This window comes from Mytilus edulis, chromosome 14 (genome assembly GCF_963676685.1).
Source record: "Mytilus edulis chromosome 14, xbMytEdul2.2, whole genome shotgun sequence".
NCBI classification, from domain to species: Eukaryota; Metazoa; Mollusca; class Bivalvia; order Mytilida; family Mytilidae; genus Mytilus; species Mytilus edulis.
In genome coordinates, this window is record NC_092357.1 from 19121481 (window position 1) to 19134627 (window position 13147).

The window sequence follows — 13147 nt, forward strand, 5'->3', positions numbered from 1 at the left end:
AAGTTCTAACAGAAATCATTGATTTCTTTTAGCATCTATCAGGACAGCTTCAGGTGAACCTGAAATAAGTAGGCCATCAATAATTACGATACCAACAATTGCATATCTGTCATGCAGTTCTACAGGAGGAAATCCACCACCATCTGTAATTTGGTTTAGAGATGATATTGCAATTTCTTCTGGTACTAATACATCTACTAGTGGTAATACTACAACAACATCATTAATTCTTAAAAGATTTGATGAGGATGATTTTGAGGTATATGAATGTCAGGCAGCAAATGGCTTCCTCCAGAGACCACTTGTAAAGACAACATATCTTACGTTTAACAGTATGTATTGTCATTAACTTGAACAAGGTATGTTTTTATTTTAAAATTGGGGTCATTTGTATGCTTCTGAGACAAGCGTGTCGCCCCGCACTAGTATTATTGCACAGTACCATAATGACGGGATGTATACGTATAGAGCCACGTCATATGTATCAAATAAACATAAAAAGGCATATAAAAAAAGCACATTAGCAAAAATGAAAGACAAGAATACAAAAAAAGATGTAGAAAAATAACAAAATGAGGGATTAATGAGTACAAAGTCACGTCTAATAGATATCACTAAAACAGACTAAACAGTAAAAGTAATATACATAAAGACAAATAAAAGAATAATATAACACGTTATTAAGACGACGAACAACGTTCGTACCCAGAATCTATATTTCAAGAACATCAATAAGAAACTCCAGTATACTGATAACTTGTTCCCCTGTGTAGCATGTCTTACCTGTTTATTCACTTTTCATAAAATATAAAGTATGGTATTCTAAAGTTCTAAAGTAATAAATTTAAAGCGTATACTACCTTTTTTTATGTTGAAAAGCATTATGGATTATTTCTGTTAGCCGATACTTCAATTTCACATAGAAAATGGTGGTATACAGGGTCGAAAAATCAAAAGTTTTGAATTTCAGGCAAAGACCGAGATTTAAAATTATTCAGAAGTTCTTTAGAGTTTTATTTAGAATCCGCTTATGGTTTACACCACTACGCAAGTAAACAGTGTCACAGTATTTCTGAAGACTATCTATTTTTGTGAAGCTTATGTATCTAATACAAACGAGGTAAGCCCTCCGATTTGTTGTTTAATGTAATGATCATTGAAGCCACGAAGGACTTATGAATCGCCAAAATCTCTTCCTTCTCAAATGATATGTTTGTGTATGTGGGATAACACGAGTGCTAATTTATTCCTAATTTTATCCTGGAAATTGGCAGTTGAGGTCTCTTATGTCTTAATCAATTTTCTGTGGAATGGAATTTAAACTTATCTTAAGTATTTTTTTCTAAACGTAAGATAATTTAAAACTGCATTGTTGATGTAGCTAAAATGTACTGAACACGTCTAAATTTATGTATATCTGATCTAAAATGATCATATCGAGCATAGTTTATTGTAAAATTTATACACATGCACTTCCGTGGAAAATACACTATGTATCAAAACATCTATTTGGAATGAAAAGATAAAAAAAAATAGGCTATTTCAAAAGTGCTATTTTGCTGAAAAAAAGACGTTTTAATCCTTATTGCCAATATCTTTAATAAAACTCAATAATATAAATAATGATGCTTAACAGAAGAATGTCTTCCGTGCATCTGATTGATGTTATGTGTTAGAATTATTATACATTTTGATTTCGGAATTCAAGGGCCAAATGGGTGACAAAACATTGCTCGTGTCATTGTTCAACACATTCGTCTCGAATGTTCCACTTTTATAAATCGTATATATTCGACGTCATTTTAACTGTATGGCATCATTATTGTCTTACTGTCAATAATGACGCAGGTAGACAGCAGGTAGATCTGTGTCTCTTTGTTGTTGGGATATACAAGTACCCCCATTCTGTGTGTATCCATCTGATGAGTTAAGCCTTTTTCAACTGATTTTTATAGTTCGTTCTTATGTTGTACTGTTACACCACTGTCTTAGGTTATGTGGAAGGTTTGAATCCCGTTAACATGTTTAACCCCCGCACCATTCTGTATGTATGTGCCTGTCCCAAGTCAGGAGCCTGTAATTTAGTGGTTGTCGTTAGTTTTTTTGATTTTCGTTCATTTTTTGTACATAAAATAGGCCATTAGTTTTTATGGCCCCGCAACAAAGTTTTTTTTTACCCTTGTCCGTCATTCCGCCATTCCGTCATTCCGTCATTCTGTCATTCCGTCTTTCCGTCATTTCGCAACAAACCATTATACGGACTTTTTACTAAACGGTTTCAGATTTTGGGCTGATTTTTGGTATGTGAGTTAAGCATGATGAGTTACAGATCAAGTTTAAGTTTCGTTCTGCTCCGCTACTTTTTGCCGAAATTACGGGCTTTGAACTTTGATAAATTCTTGAAAATCACAGTTATACGGTCCTTTTTTTCTAAACCCCTACATATATTAGACTGGTTTTTGATATGTGATTTACCATGATGAGTTACAGATTAAGTTTAAGTCTCATTCCGCGCTGCTAATTTTTGCCGAAATACCCCCCCCCCCCCCCCCGACTTTGATAAATTCTTGAAAAACACAGTTATACGGTCTTTTTTTCTGAAACCCTTCATATATTGGGCTGGTTTTTGGTATGTGAGTTAACCATTATGAGTTACAGATCAAGTTTAAGTTTTGTTCCGCTCTGCTTATTTTTGCCTAAATTGCAGGCTTTGGACTATGATGAATTGTTGAAAATCACATTTATACAGACTTTTTTTCTAAACACCTTCAAATATTGGGCTGATTTTGATATGTCAGTTAACCATGATGAGTTACAGATCAAGTTAAATGTTTGTTCCGCTCCGCTTGTTTTTGCCAAAATTAAGGGTTTATTACTTGGAAATTGTTGAAAATCACAATTATACCACTTTTTTTAATTTACGCTTCAGATTTTGAGCTGATTTTTGAAATGTGAGACTACCATCATGTTTGTGTCCACATGTGTTGTTGAAATTGCAGATTTTCCAACTTTTTGAGAGGGGGCCATTCGTGTCGCTTCGACACATCTAGTTCTCGTTTAAATTGTTTTACATTGTCATTTCGGGCCCTTTATAGCTGTCGTTACGATATGGACTTTGCTAATTGTTGAAGGGCGTACTATGATTTATAATTGTTAATTTCTGTGTCATTTGGTCTCTTGTGTAGAGTTGTATCATTGGCAATCATACCATATCTTCTTTGTTTTGTAATCAATCATTAATGAAACATGTAGTTAGACTAGAAAACCCAGCAGTTCGATAACATAGTATTGTAAACATATCAATTTTAACTTTTAAGATTCTTATCAAATGTACATCGGTTTTACAACTACTTTTCTTAAATAGAATTAGGCTACCCTCCGGATCAACCCATTATCGCAGGATCACACCTCTATGATTTAGGAGATATTATAACATTAGTATGTAGTACTACAGGAGGAACTCCTAAACCAACAGTAAATTGGCTGAGAGATGACAATATCATCACAAATGGTATAATGAGATCTGAACCCGGCGGAGTGATAACAACAAGTCTGAGATTTACTGCTGGTTTGGAAGACCACCTTGAAGTGTTTGAATGTCAAGCTAATAACGGCGTATTAAAGAGGCCTCTTTCATCGACAACATACATTGAATTATATTGTACGTATAAATTTGATCTGTTCATACGATGCTAATAAACATATATTATTTGAAAACACCAATTGTGTTGTACCAACTAACACTGTAATTATTTCAAATAGTAATACCGCCGCAGGTTCATTGTTGGTCCCATTTAACAAAGTGATATTAAACTTAGAAAATGTTGGTATTTGATTTTACTTCTAAAATAGTTATCAAAGGTACCAGGATTATATTTTAGTACGCCAGACGCGCGTTTCGTCTACAGTAAACATGAGTCAATACGACATGTTGTAGAATTCTTACATTTTTAGGAGCCAGAATAATCCTTAAGTATGTTATCACTTCGAATGTGTTTTATTCCTGATTGTAACATTTTAAGTAAATATGGATTTCATAGCAAATGATACATGATGCATAGCAGTACGGATATACTTTGTAGATAAACACTGCTCTTTTGATGTCTTGTGTGATAAAATGAATTGTCTTCCTACTACATCTTTGAGACCTGAATATCGATTGACTATTGCTTAATTTCTCAATTCTTCTGTAAGATCGGGTTATTGTGACTTTTACTTGAACAGATAACTATTTAAAAATTCATTTTATAAAATAGTTGGTAATATTGTGTATGTATTGAGATAATATATGTTTCATGTGTCACAGACTGTCTTGTCATTTTAGTTGCACCAAAAGTGCCGATCCTTAATGGACCTACCAACCTAATCGCTGGAACCTCGGGAAAATGGACTTGCTCTTCAATGAATGGGTATCCTGCTCCAACCATTTCCATGAGGATCCAAGACCGTCATTACACAAACGATCTTATCATTCTGCAGTCTTATGATGTTATTGATAGAAGTTATACAGTAACGGGAACATTAGAATTGGTTCCATCGTCTGACAAAAATGGACAAAATCTGTGTTGTGATGTTACTCATCTTTTCAATAAGAAACTACCCCAATCAGTGTGTATACAGTTGACAATTAACGGTATGTTGTTTAAATCAATTAGAAATAAGCATAAAAAAAATAATGAAAACTTTTGGTAACATTTACTAAATACATTTAATTCATGATTACGTTTGTTTCAAGACTCATGTTTATTTACAGCGGTTTTCAACTTTAACTCTTTTATTATTTTGTATTTTTAAAACAAAACTTTATGTATCAAGATCATGTGAATGTTGAAAACAAATATCTGCATTTGAAATTAGAAAATTTGGCCATTTTAAGACAAACATAAAGACATTTTTGCTGATTTTATGTTTTTTTTTATTAGAATGTGTCCACCTAGTATATGCAATAATACAATGATTTAAATATTTGATAAGAAAATCGATTTTCAGTTTTAGTTCAGGAAACCGAAGTTATATGCAACATTATATCAAAATTAGTGACATAGTCAATTTAGTTTAACTTTACCTTTATTAAACATGATATTTTTTTCCTGGTGTCTACAGGTTCTAAATTTTCTTTAACATTACAATTATAATCAATATATCAATTGCTTTAACTTTTTTTTTTTAAATTTTTCTTGTGAAATTTTTAATCATTGCCTTGGAAAAGTTTCTTTTAATTTGCAAAATTCTGACATGCTTTTATTTTTTTTATTTTGATTTATTGTAAAATATTTTTGTTTTTATAGTACCATTTTAATCAATAAAGTCATTTACATAAATATAATTTCTATTTATCTAGGTTGGAAAAAAGGCATTTGTTAATATGAATTTGTTGACATGAATATCAATTATATGGTCATTTTATAAATTTTCTGTTTACAAAACTTTGAAGTTTTCGAAAAACTAAGGATTTTCTTACCCCAGGAGTAGATTACCTTAGCTGTATTTGGCACAACTTTTTGGAATTTTGGGTCCTCAATGCTCTTCCAACTTTGTATTTGTTTGGCTTTTTAACTATTTTGATCTGAGCGTCACTGATGAGTCTTTATGCAGACGAAACGCGCGTCTGGCGTATAAAATTATAATCCTGGTACTTTTGATAACTATTTACACCACTGGGTCGATGCCACTGCTGGTGGACGTTTCGTCCCCGAGGGTATCACCAGCCCAGTAGTCAGCACTTCGGTGTTGACATGAATATCAATTATATGGTCATTTTATAAATTTTCTGTTTACAAAACTTTGAAGTTTTCGAAAAACTAAGGATTTTCTTACCCCAGGAGTAGATTACCTTAGCTGTATTTGGCACAACTTTTTGGAATTTTGGGTCCTCAATGCTCTTCCAACTTTGTATTTGTTTGGCTTTTTAACTATTTTGATCTGAGCGTCACTGATGAGTCTTTATGCAGACGAAACGCGCGTCTGGCGTATAAAATTATAATCCTGGTACTTTTGATAACTATTTACACCACTGGGTCGATGCCACTGCTGGTGGACGTTTCGTCCCCGAGGGTATCACCAGCCCAGTAGTCAGCACTTCGGTGTTGACATGAATATCAATTATATGGTCATTTTATAAATTTTCTGTTTACAAAACTTTGAAGTTTTCGAAAAACTAAGGATTTTCTTACCCCAGGAGTAGATTACCTTAGCTGTATTTGGCACAACTTTTTGGAATTTTGGGTCCTCAATGCTCTTCCAACTTTGTATTTGTTTGGCTTTTCAACTATTTTGATCTGAGCGTCACTGATGAGTCTTTATGCAGACGAAACGCGCGTCTGGCGTATAAAATTATAATCCTGGTACTTTTGATAACTATTTACACCACTGGGTCGATGCCACTGCTGGTGGACGTTTCGTCCCCGAGGGTATCACCAGCCCAGTAGTCAGCACTTCGGTGTTGACATGAATATCAATTGTATGGTCATTTTATAAATTTTCTGTTTACAAAACTTTGAAGTTTTCGAAAAACTAAGGATTTTCTTACCCCAGGAGTAGATTACCTTAGCTGTATTTGGCACAACTTTTTGGAATTTTGGGTCCTCAATGCTCTTCCAACTTTGTATTTGTTTGGCTTTTTAACTATTTTGATCTGAGCGTCACTGATGAGTCTTTATGCAGACGAAACGCGCGTCTGGCGTATAAAATTATAATCCTGGTACTTTTGATAACTATTAATATATCTTAATGAAATGGTTCCCCAAAATAATTTATCGACGAATAGATTTAAAGTTTTGTTTGGATGCTGACCTTTTTATCAATATTCAAATAAAATTCAGACAGTTTCTTTAAATCTGGAATATAATCGATGTTATCAATTTTCATATAAAAGATACAGAAATCTTTACCAAACTTGAAATAAAAAATAGTATAATTTTCCGTTGTTTAGATCTCCAGTAATTAATCTTTTGATCCACCCAATTTTGATAGATTTTATGTATTTACTTGTGTTAATTATTTTTAAATTGCAATCGTGTTGTTCAAAGCTGTTGCACTATTACATGTATCGAAACTGTGAAGATCTTATAACAACTTATAACTTTCTTTCAGATAAGGAAGAACAGAACATCATTGTGTACGTGGTTATAGGACTTGTAGCGTTATTGCTGTTCTTCGTATTAATCATTGCAATAGTTTGTTACAGAAATGGTAAGGTTAAGCTAACAAGAAAAATAATCCCCAAGCGCTAAACATGCTGATGACTTTATAATTTTAAGTATCTACAAAATTTTCTGATAGGATTTTTCGCACATATTTGTTTGTACATATTACATCAATTATTTGATTGTTTTATAATTAAATCAAAGGCACAGTTTTCTTTTCTCTCCAAACATTATGAAGTATTATGGGACAGTGATTTTGAATGAATGATAACGGACATTTCACTTGTTACTGTTCATGTTTCCGCATGTCCTTTCGTCACACTTTGTTTTTTGAATTGAGACTCTTCAAACAGTAATTTCCCACCAACTACAGGCAATAAATCGTTTTTACAACATTTGGTAATTTCAAATGATACTATTATAAAGAAAGAGGAGCGAAAGATACCAGAGGGACAGTCAAACTCGTAAATAAAAAATATAATTACATTGCTATGGTTAAAAAAAAAAGACAAATAGATAAATAATAGTACACAAGACACTACATAAAAAACCTAAAGACTAAGGAACACGAACCCCAACAAAATATCCTCAAATATCCTCAAGGACTACATAAATACACACACTACTATTTAAAATAAGTGAAGATAGATAATAATTTCAGCCAAAAACTAGTGGAGAATGTGCAGACGAGGTATATACTAAAAAAAGACTGATTCTCGATTCTTTTAAGTTTAATTTCCCTTACGTTTATACATATATGTATATATACATATATTGATTCGATTTTACTGTTTTAAAAGCAGTAGTACATCTTACTAATGTATTTTTAATGTAATATATATAAAAACTAATCAAATTCTCAAAAAAGATTAATCAGTATTAGCAAATATATGTTTATGTTTAATAAAGGTTTGTTTTATTTTATTCTAGGATGTACAATAGGTCGAAGCAAAAAGGCAGGAAAACATGTAAAGTGAGTACAGACATTGAAAAGCTATATGTTAAACTGTTAAGAACTTTATTTCATTGCTTTTACAAATTCTTCGATTCAGTATCTTGTTGTTAAAAGCGACCCTATATAGAACGACTTCTTAATAGAGGTCTATCCCTGTATGTTGGTCGTCAAATGATACAGGGATTGACCTGACTACATTGTGCTCTTCTTTGTTAGAGTTATACATTGAGTTATAACATTTGCCATAACCTTGCGGATACCTGTTTTTTTTTCTGTTGACTGTTTGTTATTTACAATAATTCATTTACAAACTTACACGTGTTACTTTCCTATTCAACTCATTTTTTTTATAATATAATTGATTGATATACATTATAAAATATGCTGTTGAACAGTGTGGCAAATGATGAGGACTTGGGTGTCTTATTTTAGAAAAAAACCAATTTTACGCCTCAAATATTTTTCTTGTATGTTCTTTAAAGGTTAAACTGTACAACTATTATGCCTGTTTAAAAAAGAATACTAGCAATAGAAGACTATATGACATACAAGTTAATAAACAATTTTAACACAAATTAGGCTGTCGATACCAAACGGACATTCAAAACTCACAAGTCAAAGATAACTGACTTCTCAATAGCGAAATATGTAATACGACGAAAAGACTGAAAAAAACACTACACAAAAAATAGCATCTGACTTGTTGTTGGAACTTTAAAAGTCGAGGCCCTCTAATTTAATTTTTAGTGTACCGTCATTTTTTTAGAGCACATATGATGACAAACCTGACTATATGATACACATAGTATATATGTCAAAAAAGGAAACGTGCTTCAGTGAGGATGTTTAATTGGTTGGCTATAATTGATTAGCCTTTATATTTGAATCTTTAATCCTCGACATATATTTACATGAAGGTCCACCTGAATTGTTTAAATTAGCATTTAGTGGAGTACAATTGGTATCGTCAATTTTATGCATTAATACTCAGTTGTACGTATTTTACTATTCTATTTTAGCAGAAAGTACGAATCACAACAGACAACGATTTCTAACCAGTATGAATCTACAGGTAAACCAATTTCATAAATGATACAATCTTTTTATTATAATAAGAACTATAATAAAATCAACGGTACCAATTTTGTTGCACCAGATGCGCATTTCGACAATACATGTCTCTTCAGTGATGCTCGGAGCCAAAATATTTGAAATCCAAAGCTTATATAAAAGGTGAAGAGCTATAATCCAAAAGATCCAAAAAGTATAGCCAAATTCGTGAAGGAATCAGAGCTTTGCACGAGGGAGACACATTCCTTAATTTATAATAATTTTTAATATTTTGTAACAGCAAATTTTAATAACACAAAAAATCCGTATTTTCATGCCAGTACCTAAGTACTGGCTACTGGGCTGGTGATACCCTCGGGGACTAATAGTCCACCAGAAGAGGCATCGACCCAGTGTTAGTAATAAAATCAACGGTACCAATTTTGTTGCACCAGATGCGCATTTCGACAATACATGTCTCTTCAGTGATGCTCGGAGCCAAAATATTTGAAATCCAAAGCTTATATAAAAGGTGAAGAGCTATAATCCAAAAGGTCCAAAAAGTATAGCCAAATTCGTGAAGGAATCAGAGCTTTGCACGAGGGAGATACATTCCTTAATTTATAATAATTTTTAATATTTTGTAACAGCAAATTTTAATAACACAAAAAATCCGTATTTTCATGCCAGTACCTAAGTACTGGCTACTGGGCTGGTGATACCATCGGGGACTTATAGTCCACCAGCAGAGGCATCGACCCAGTGTTAGTAATAAAATCAACGGTACCAATTTTGTTGCACCAGATGCGCATTTCGACAATACATGTCTCTTCAGTGATGGTCGGAGCCAAAATATTTGAAATCCAAAGCTTATATAAAAGGTGAAGAGCTATAATCCAAAAGGTCCAAAAAGTATAGCCAAATTCGTGAAGGAATCAGAGCTTTGCACGAGGGAGATACATTCCTTAATTTATAATAATTTTTAATATTTTGTAACAGCAAATTTTAATAACACAAAAAATCCGTATTTTTATGCCAGTACCTAAGTACTGGCTATAAAGTAGACATATTATTTTTAGTTCTATGAAAAGTAAAATGGTGGCAACAGTAGTCCTTTCTTTGCATCTAGTTATACAGTATATGTCTTTTAAACAGACGAAATACACCAATGAAACATTTTAAATAATTTAGTAAAAGAGAAACTGACAAATAAACTCATCATAGATACCAGGATTGAAATTTCATCATTTGCCCAAGACGCGAGTTTCGTCTACAAACACTCATCAGTGACGCTCGAAAAAAAAATGTTAAAGGCCAAATAAGTTACGAAGTTGAAAAGCATTGAGGACCAAACATTTCTTAAAGTGTTGCCAAATTACAGCGAATGTTTTCTATTCCTGAGGCAGAAAAACATTAATATTTCAAAAATTCAAACTGTTGTTCACAATTAATTTATAATTATGACCATATCAATGATAGCTCATGTCAACACAGATGTGTTAACTACTGGGCTGGCTAACACAAAATGCAAAGACAACACGCGGTACCGTTTCTCTGTTAAAACAGTTTTGCTGTAAACTTTAATTTCAGATATATTTAACAAACGTTCACTATTCAGTTTTAATTACACCATAAAGATGTATTCTTTTGTCCTCCTTTATTAAAGTATATAAAAACAAGATACATAAAAGTTCAACGTAATAAGAGTTTCTGTGCAATAGAATACACACACGTATACATGTTTTGTTTCAGGTAATCGTGAACAGGGGAATCGTGACAGGTAGGTTGTTAAGATAAATGAAAGACACAGCTAGAATGTATGAATGTTTAAATATTTAATCAATTGTTGGCCGAACGACAAGGTAAAAACGTAAAAGCAAGGTTTCCAAAAATCCAGGCCTTATAAATACTGACAATTGCAGTAAGTCATACTTTGAAAATGCAGGTTTTACTTGGTTTTACCGGGTAATACTTGACAAAGCTTTACAATATGAAAAATGGCTTAAATATAATTCAGTGATCAGTTAAAAATACAATACTAATAAAAGCCATAAAATCGGGAAGCTTGGCTAGCCACAAAACCAGGTTCAACCCACCATTTTTTTTTAAATGTCCTGTACCAATTATAGAATGACAATAAACAGAACCGTTAAATGCCTTACGGTGGCTAATAATTCCTTATAGATCTACGTCATTTTGGTATCTGGTGGATAGTTGTATCATTATCAATTCTGTCCCATTTTACAATTTCATAAAGTATACAAATTGCGCTAAACTTGTAATTTCCTTATATTAATTTTTGGCGAAATGATTCTTTATATTTTTTTTTATAAACCGTACATATTTAGCAAATTTTATTAAACGTATACCATGATAGAGCTCCTAACTGTTGTACCAATATTCCCGAACTAAATTTTTCATCGGTTTTGTACTTACACGAGGTACATCATAGGTTACATATAAGAAGCAGGATATGCTTACTCTTCTTGAGAACATGAGATCACGTCCGCTATATAAATCGTAAAAAAACCCAGCCCAACAATGGTATATCTATAAATCTTTGCAAGCAATTTTTTGTTCTTCATTTATCGGGATTCGAACTCATGCTACTGATATATCGCACCAAAATCGCCGTGCACTATGCCCGGCGCATTAGACCAATCGACCACGTAGGCTTGAAAGAATTCCAGATTTCGGTGGTTTAGTAATACCTTTGCTCGTCACTTTTTATCTTGCAAGGTAACACAAAAGGATATATCAAAGTTTTAAATTTAAGCAACAATTGAACGTCGTAAAAACAATTCGCTTGTAAAAAATATTTGGTTGACAGTACTATATTTCTATTTAGCTTTTAGTAAAAGAATACAAATAAAAAAATCGACATAAAAAATGCATATCCAGTAAATGATATTGATGATGTTGTTGATTATTCAGAGTTTATTATGGATTGGATCCAAATCAAAAAGAGGAGATGCGTGTTTATAACATACCACGAGAAGACGACGATTACAATCATTATATGACGATACCTGGGGATCTACATCATACTTACTTTCAACCTATTAGCGAAAGCTCGTAGTAGGCACCTATTAGCGAAAGCTCGTAGTAGGCATAATGTTCTAAATGACAACACATGAGATTTCAAGATATTCGCTAGATGTATACTTGGTATTTTGTAATACACGGACGAAATAAATTTTGAGCTATGTGTTTTTATTCATACTTAATGAGATTCAACTTTGCAAGAGCTGCAAGTTAACATGATGTTTATATTTATATATTTATATATCTTGGTCCATAAAATACATATCATTCTTTGTTCTTATACAGTTCTAATGTAGGCGACTGATACATGACATTCACGTACATTGTTGTTCAATTCGTGTCAAAATTTATGTTAAAACATTGCACATGTTGCAATGGAGCTAATTAAGTGATGTTTTGTAAATAAAATGTTACATTTCCTCCATACTTTAATGTCTGTGCATACATATTTTTGAAATAGAATCGCCGTTTGAAATGATGATTTTTTTTCAGTCTTCTTTAAAAGTATTGTCAAAGCATAGAACAGACATACTATCAAAATAAAACTGATGTTTCCAGCTTTCGTTCTTCATTAGTGTATCATGTCCATCCTTATCAAGTTTTATAAGTTTGAAAAATGTCATGAAACATATAAAAATGCATTTATCTGAAATAAAAATACAATGAGTGCATCTTCTTTCAAATTCACAGTATGATATATATTGTATATTTCAAGTATAATAACTCTATCAATTTTACTTTTTTTAGATTTCGAAATAAAATTTTTACTAGAAAACTAAAGAACAACCATTTTACACAAACTTACCACTATGTATTTTTAACACTTACTTAAGTTTGACGTTATCATTTCATTTTTACGGAGCCCCGCAATAATATATTGTGCTTACAACTTAAATATATATTAAATTATATATATTAAAGCTGACGCACAACTGAAACATATTGTGCGCAA

General features: G+C 32.3%; 1 protein-coding gene across 1 annotated transcript in view; it reads left to right on the forward strand.

Moving 5' to 3' along the window:
* The window catches only part of LOC139503665 (neural cell adhesion molecule 1-like), a 29816-nt gene extending 17064 nt beyond the window's left edge, over positions 1-12752 (forward strand). The window contains exons 6-13 of the mRNA XM_071293485.1: positions 33-332; positions 3365-3661; positions 4325-4633; positions 7093-7191; positions 8076-8118; positions 9120-9172; positions 10903-10930; positions 12085-12752. Of these exons, the coding sequence (XP_071149586.1) occupies positions 33-332; positions 3365-3661; positions 4325-4633; positions 7093-7191; positions 8076-8118; positions 9120-9172; positions 10903-10930; positions 12085-12229 (1274 nt within the window). The 3' untranslated portion in view covers positions 12230-12752. The remainder of the gene's footprint in view (positions 1-32; positions 333-3364; positions 3662-4324; positions 4634-7092; positions 7192-8075; positions 8119-9119; positions 9173-10902; positions 10931-12084) is intronic.
* Positions 12753-13147: the final 395 nt, after the last annotated feature.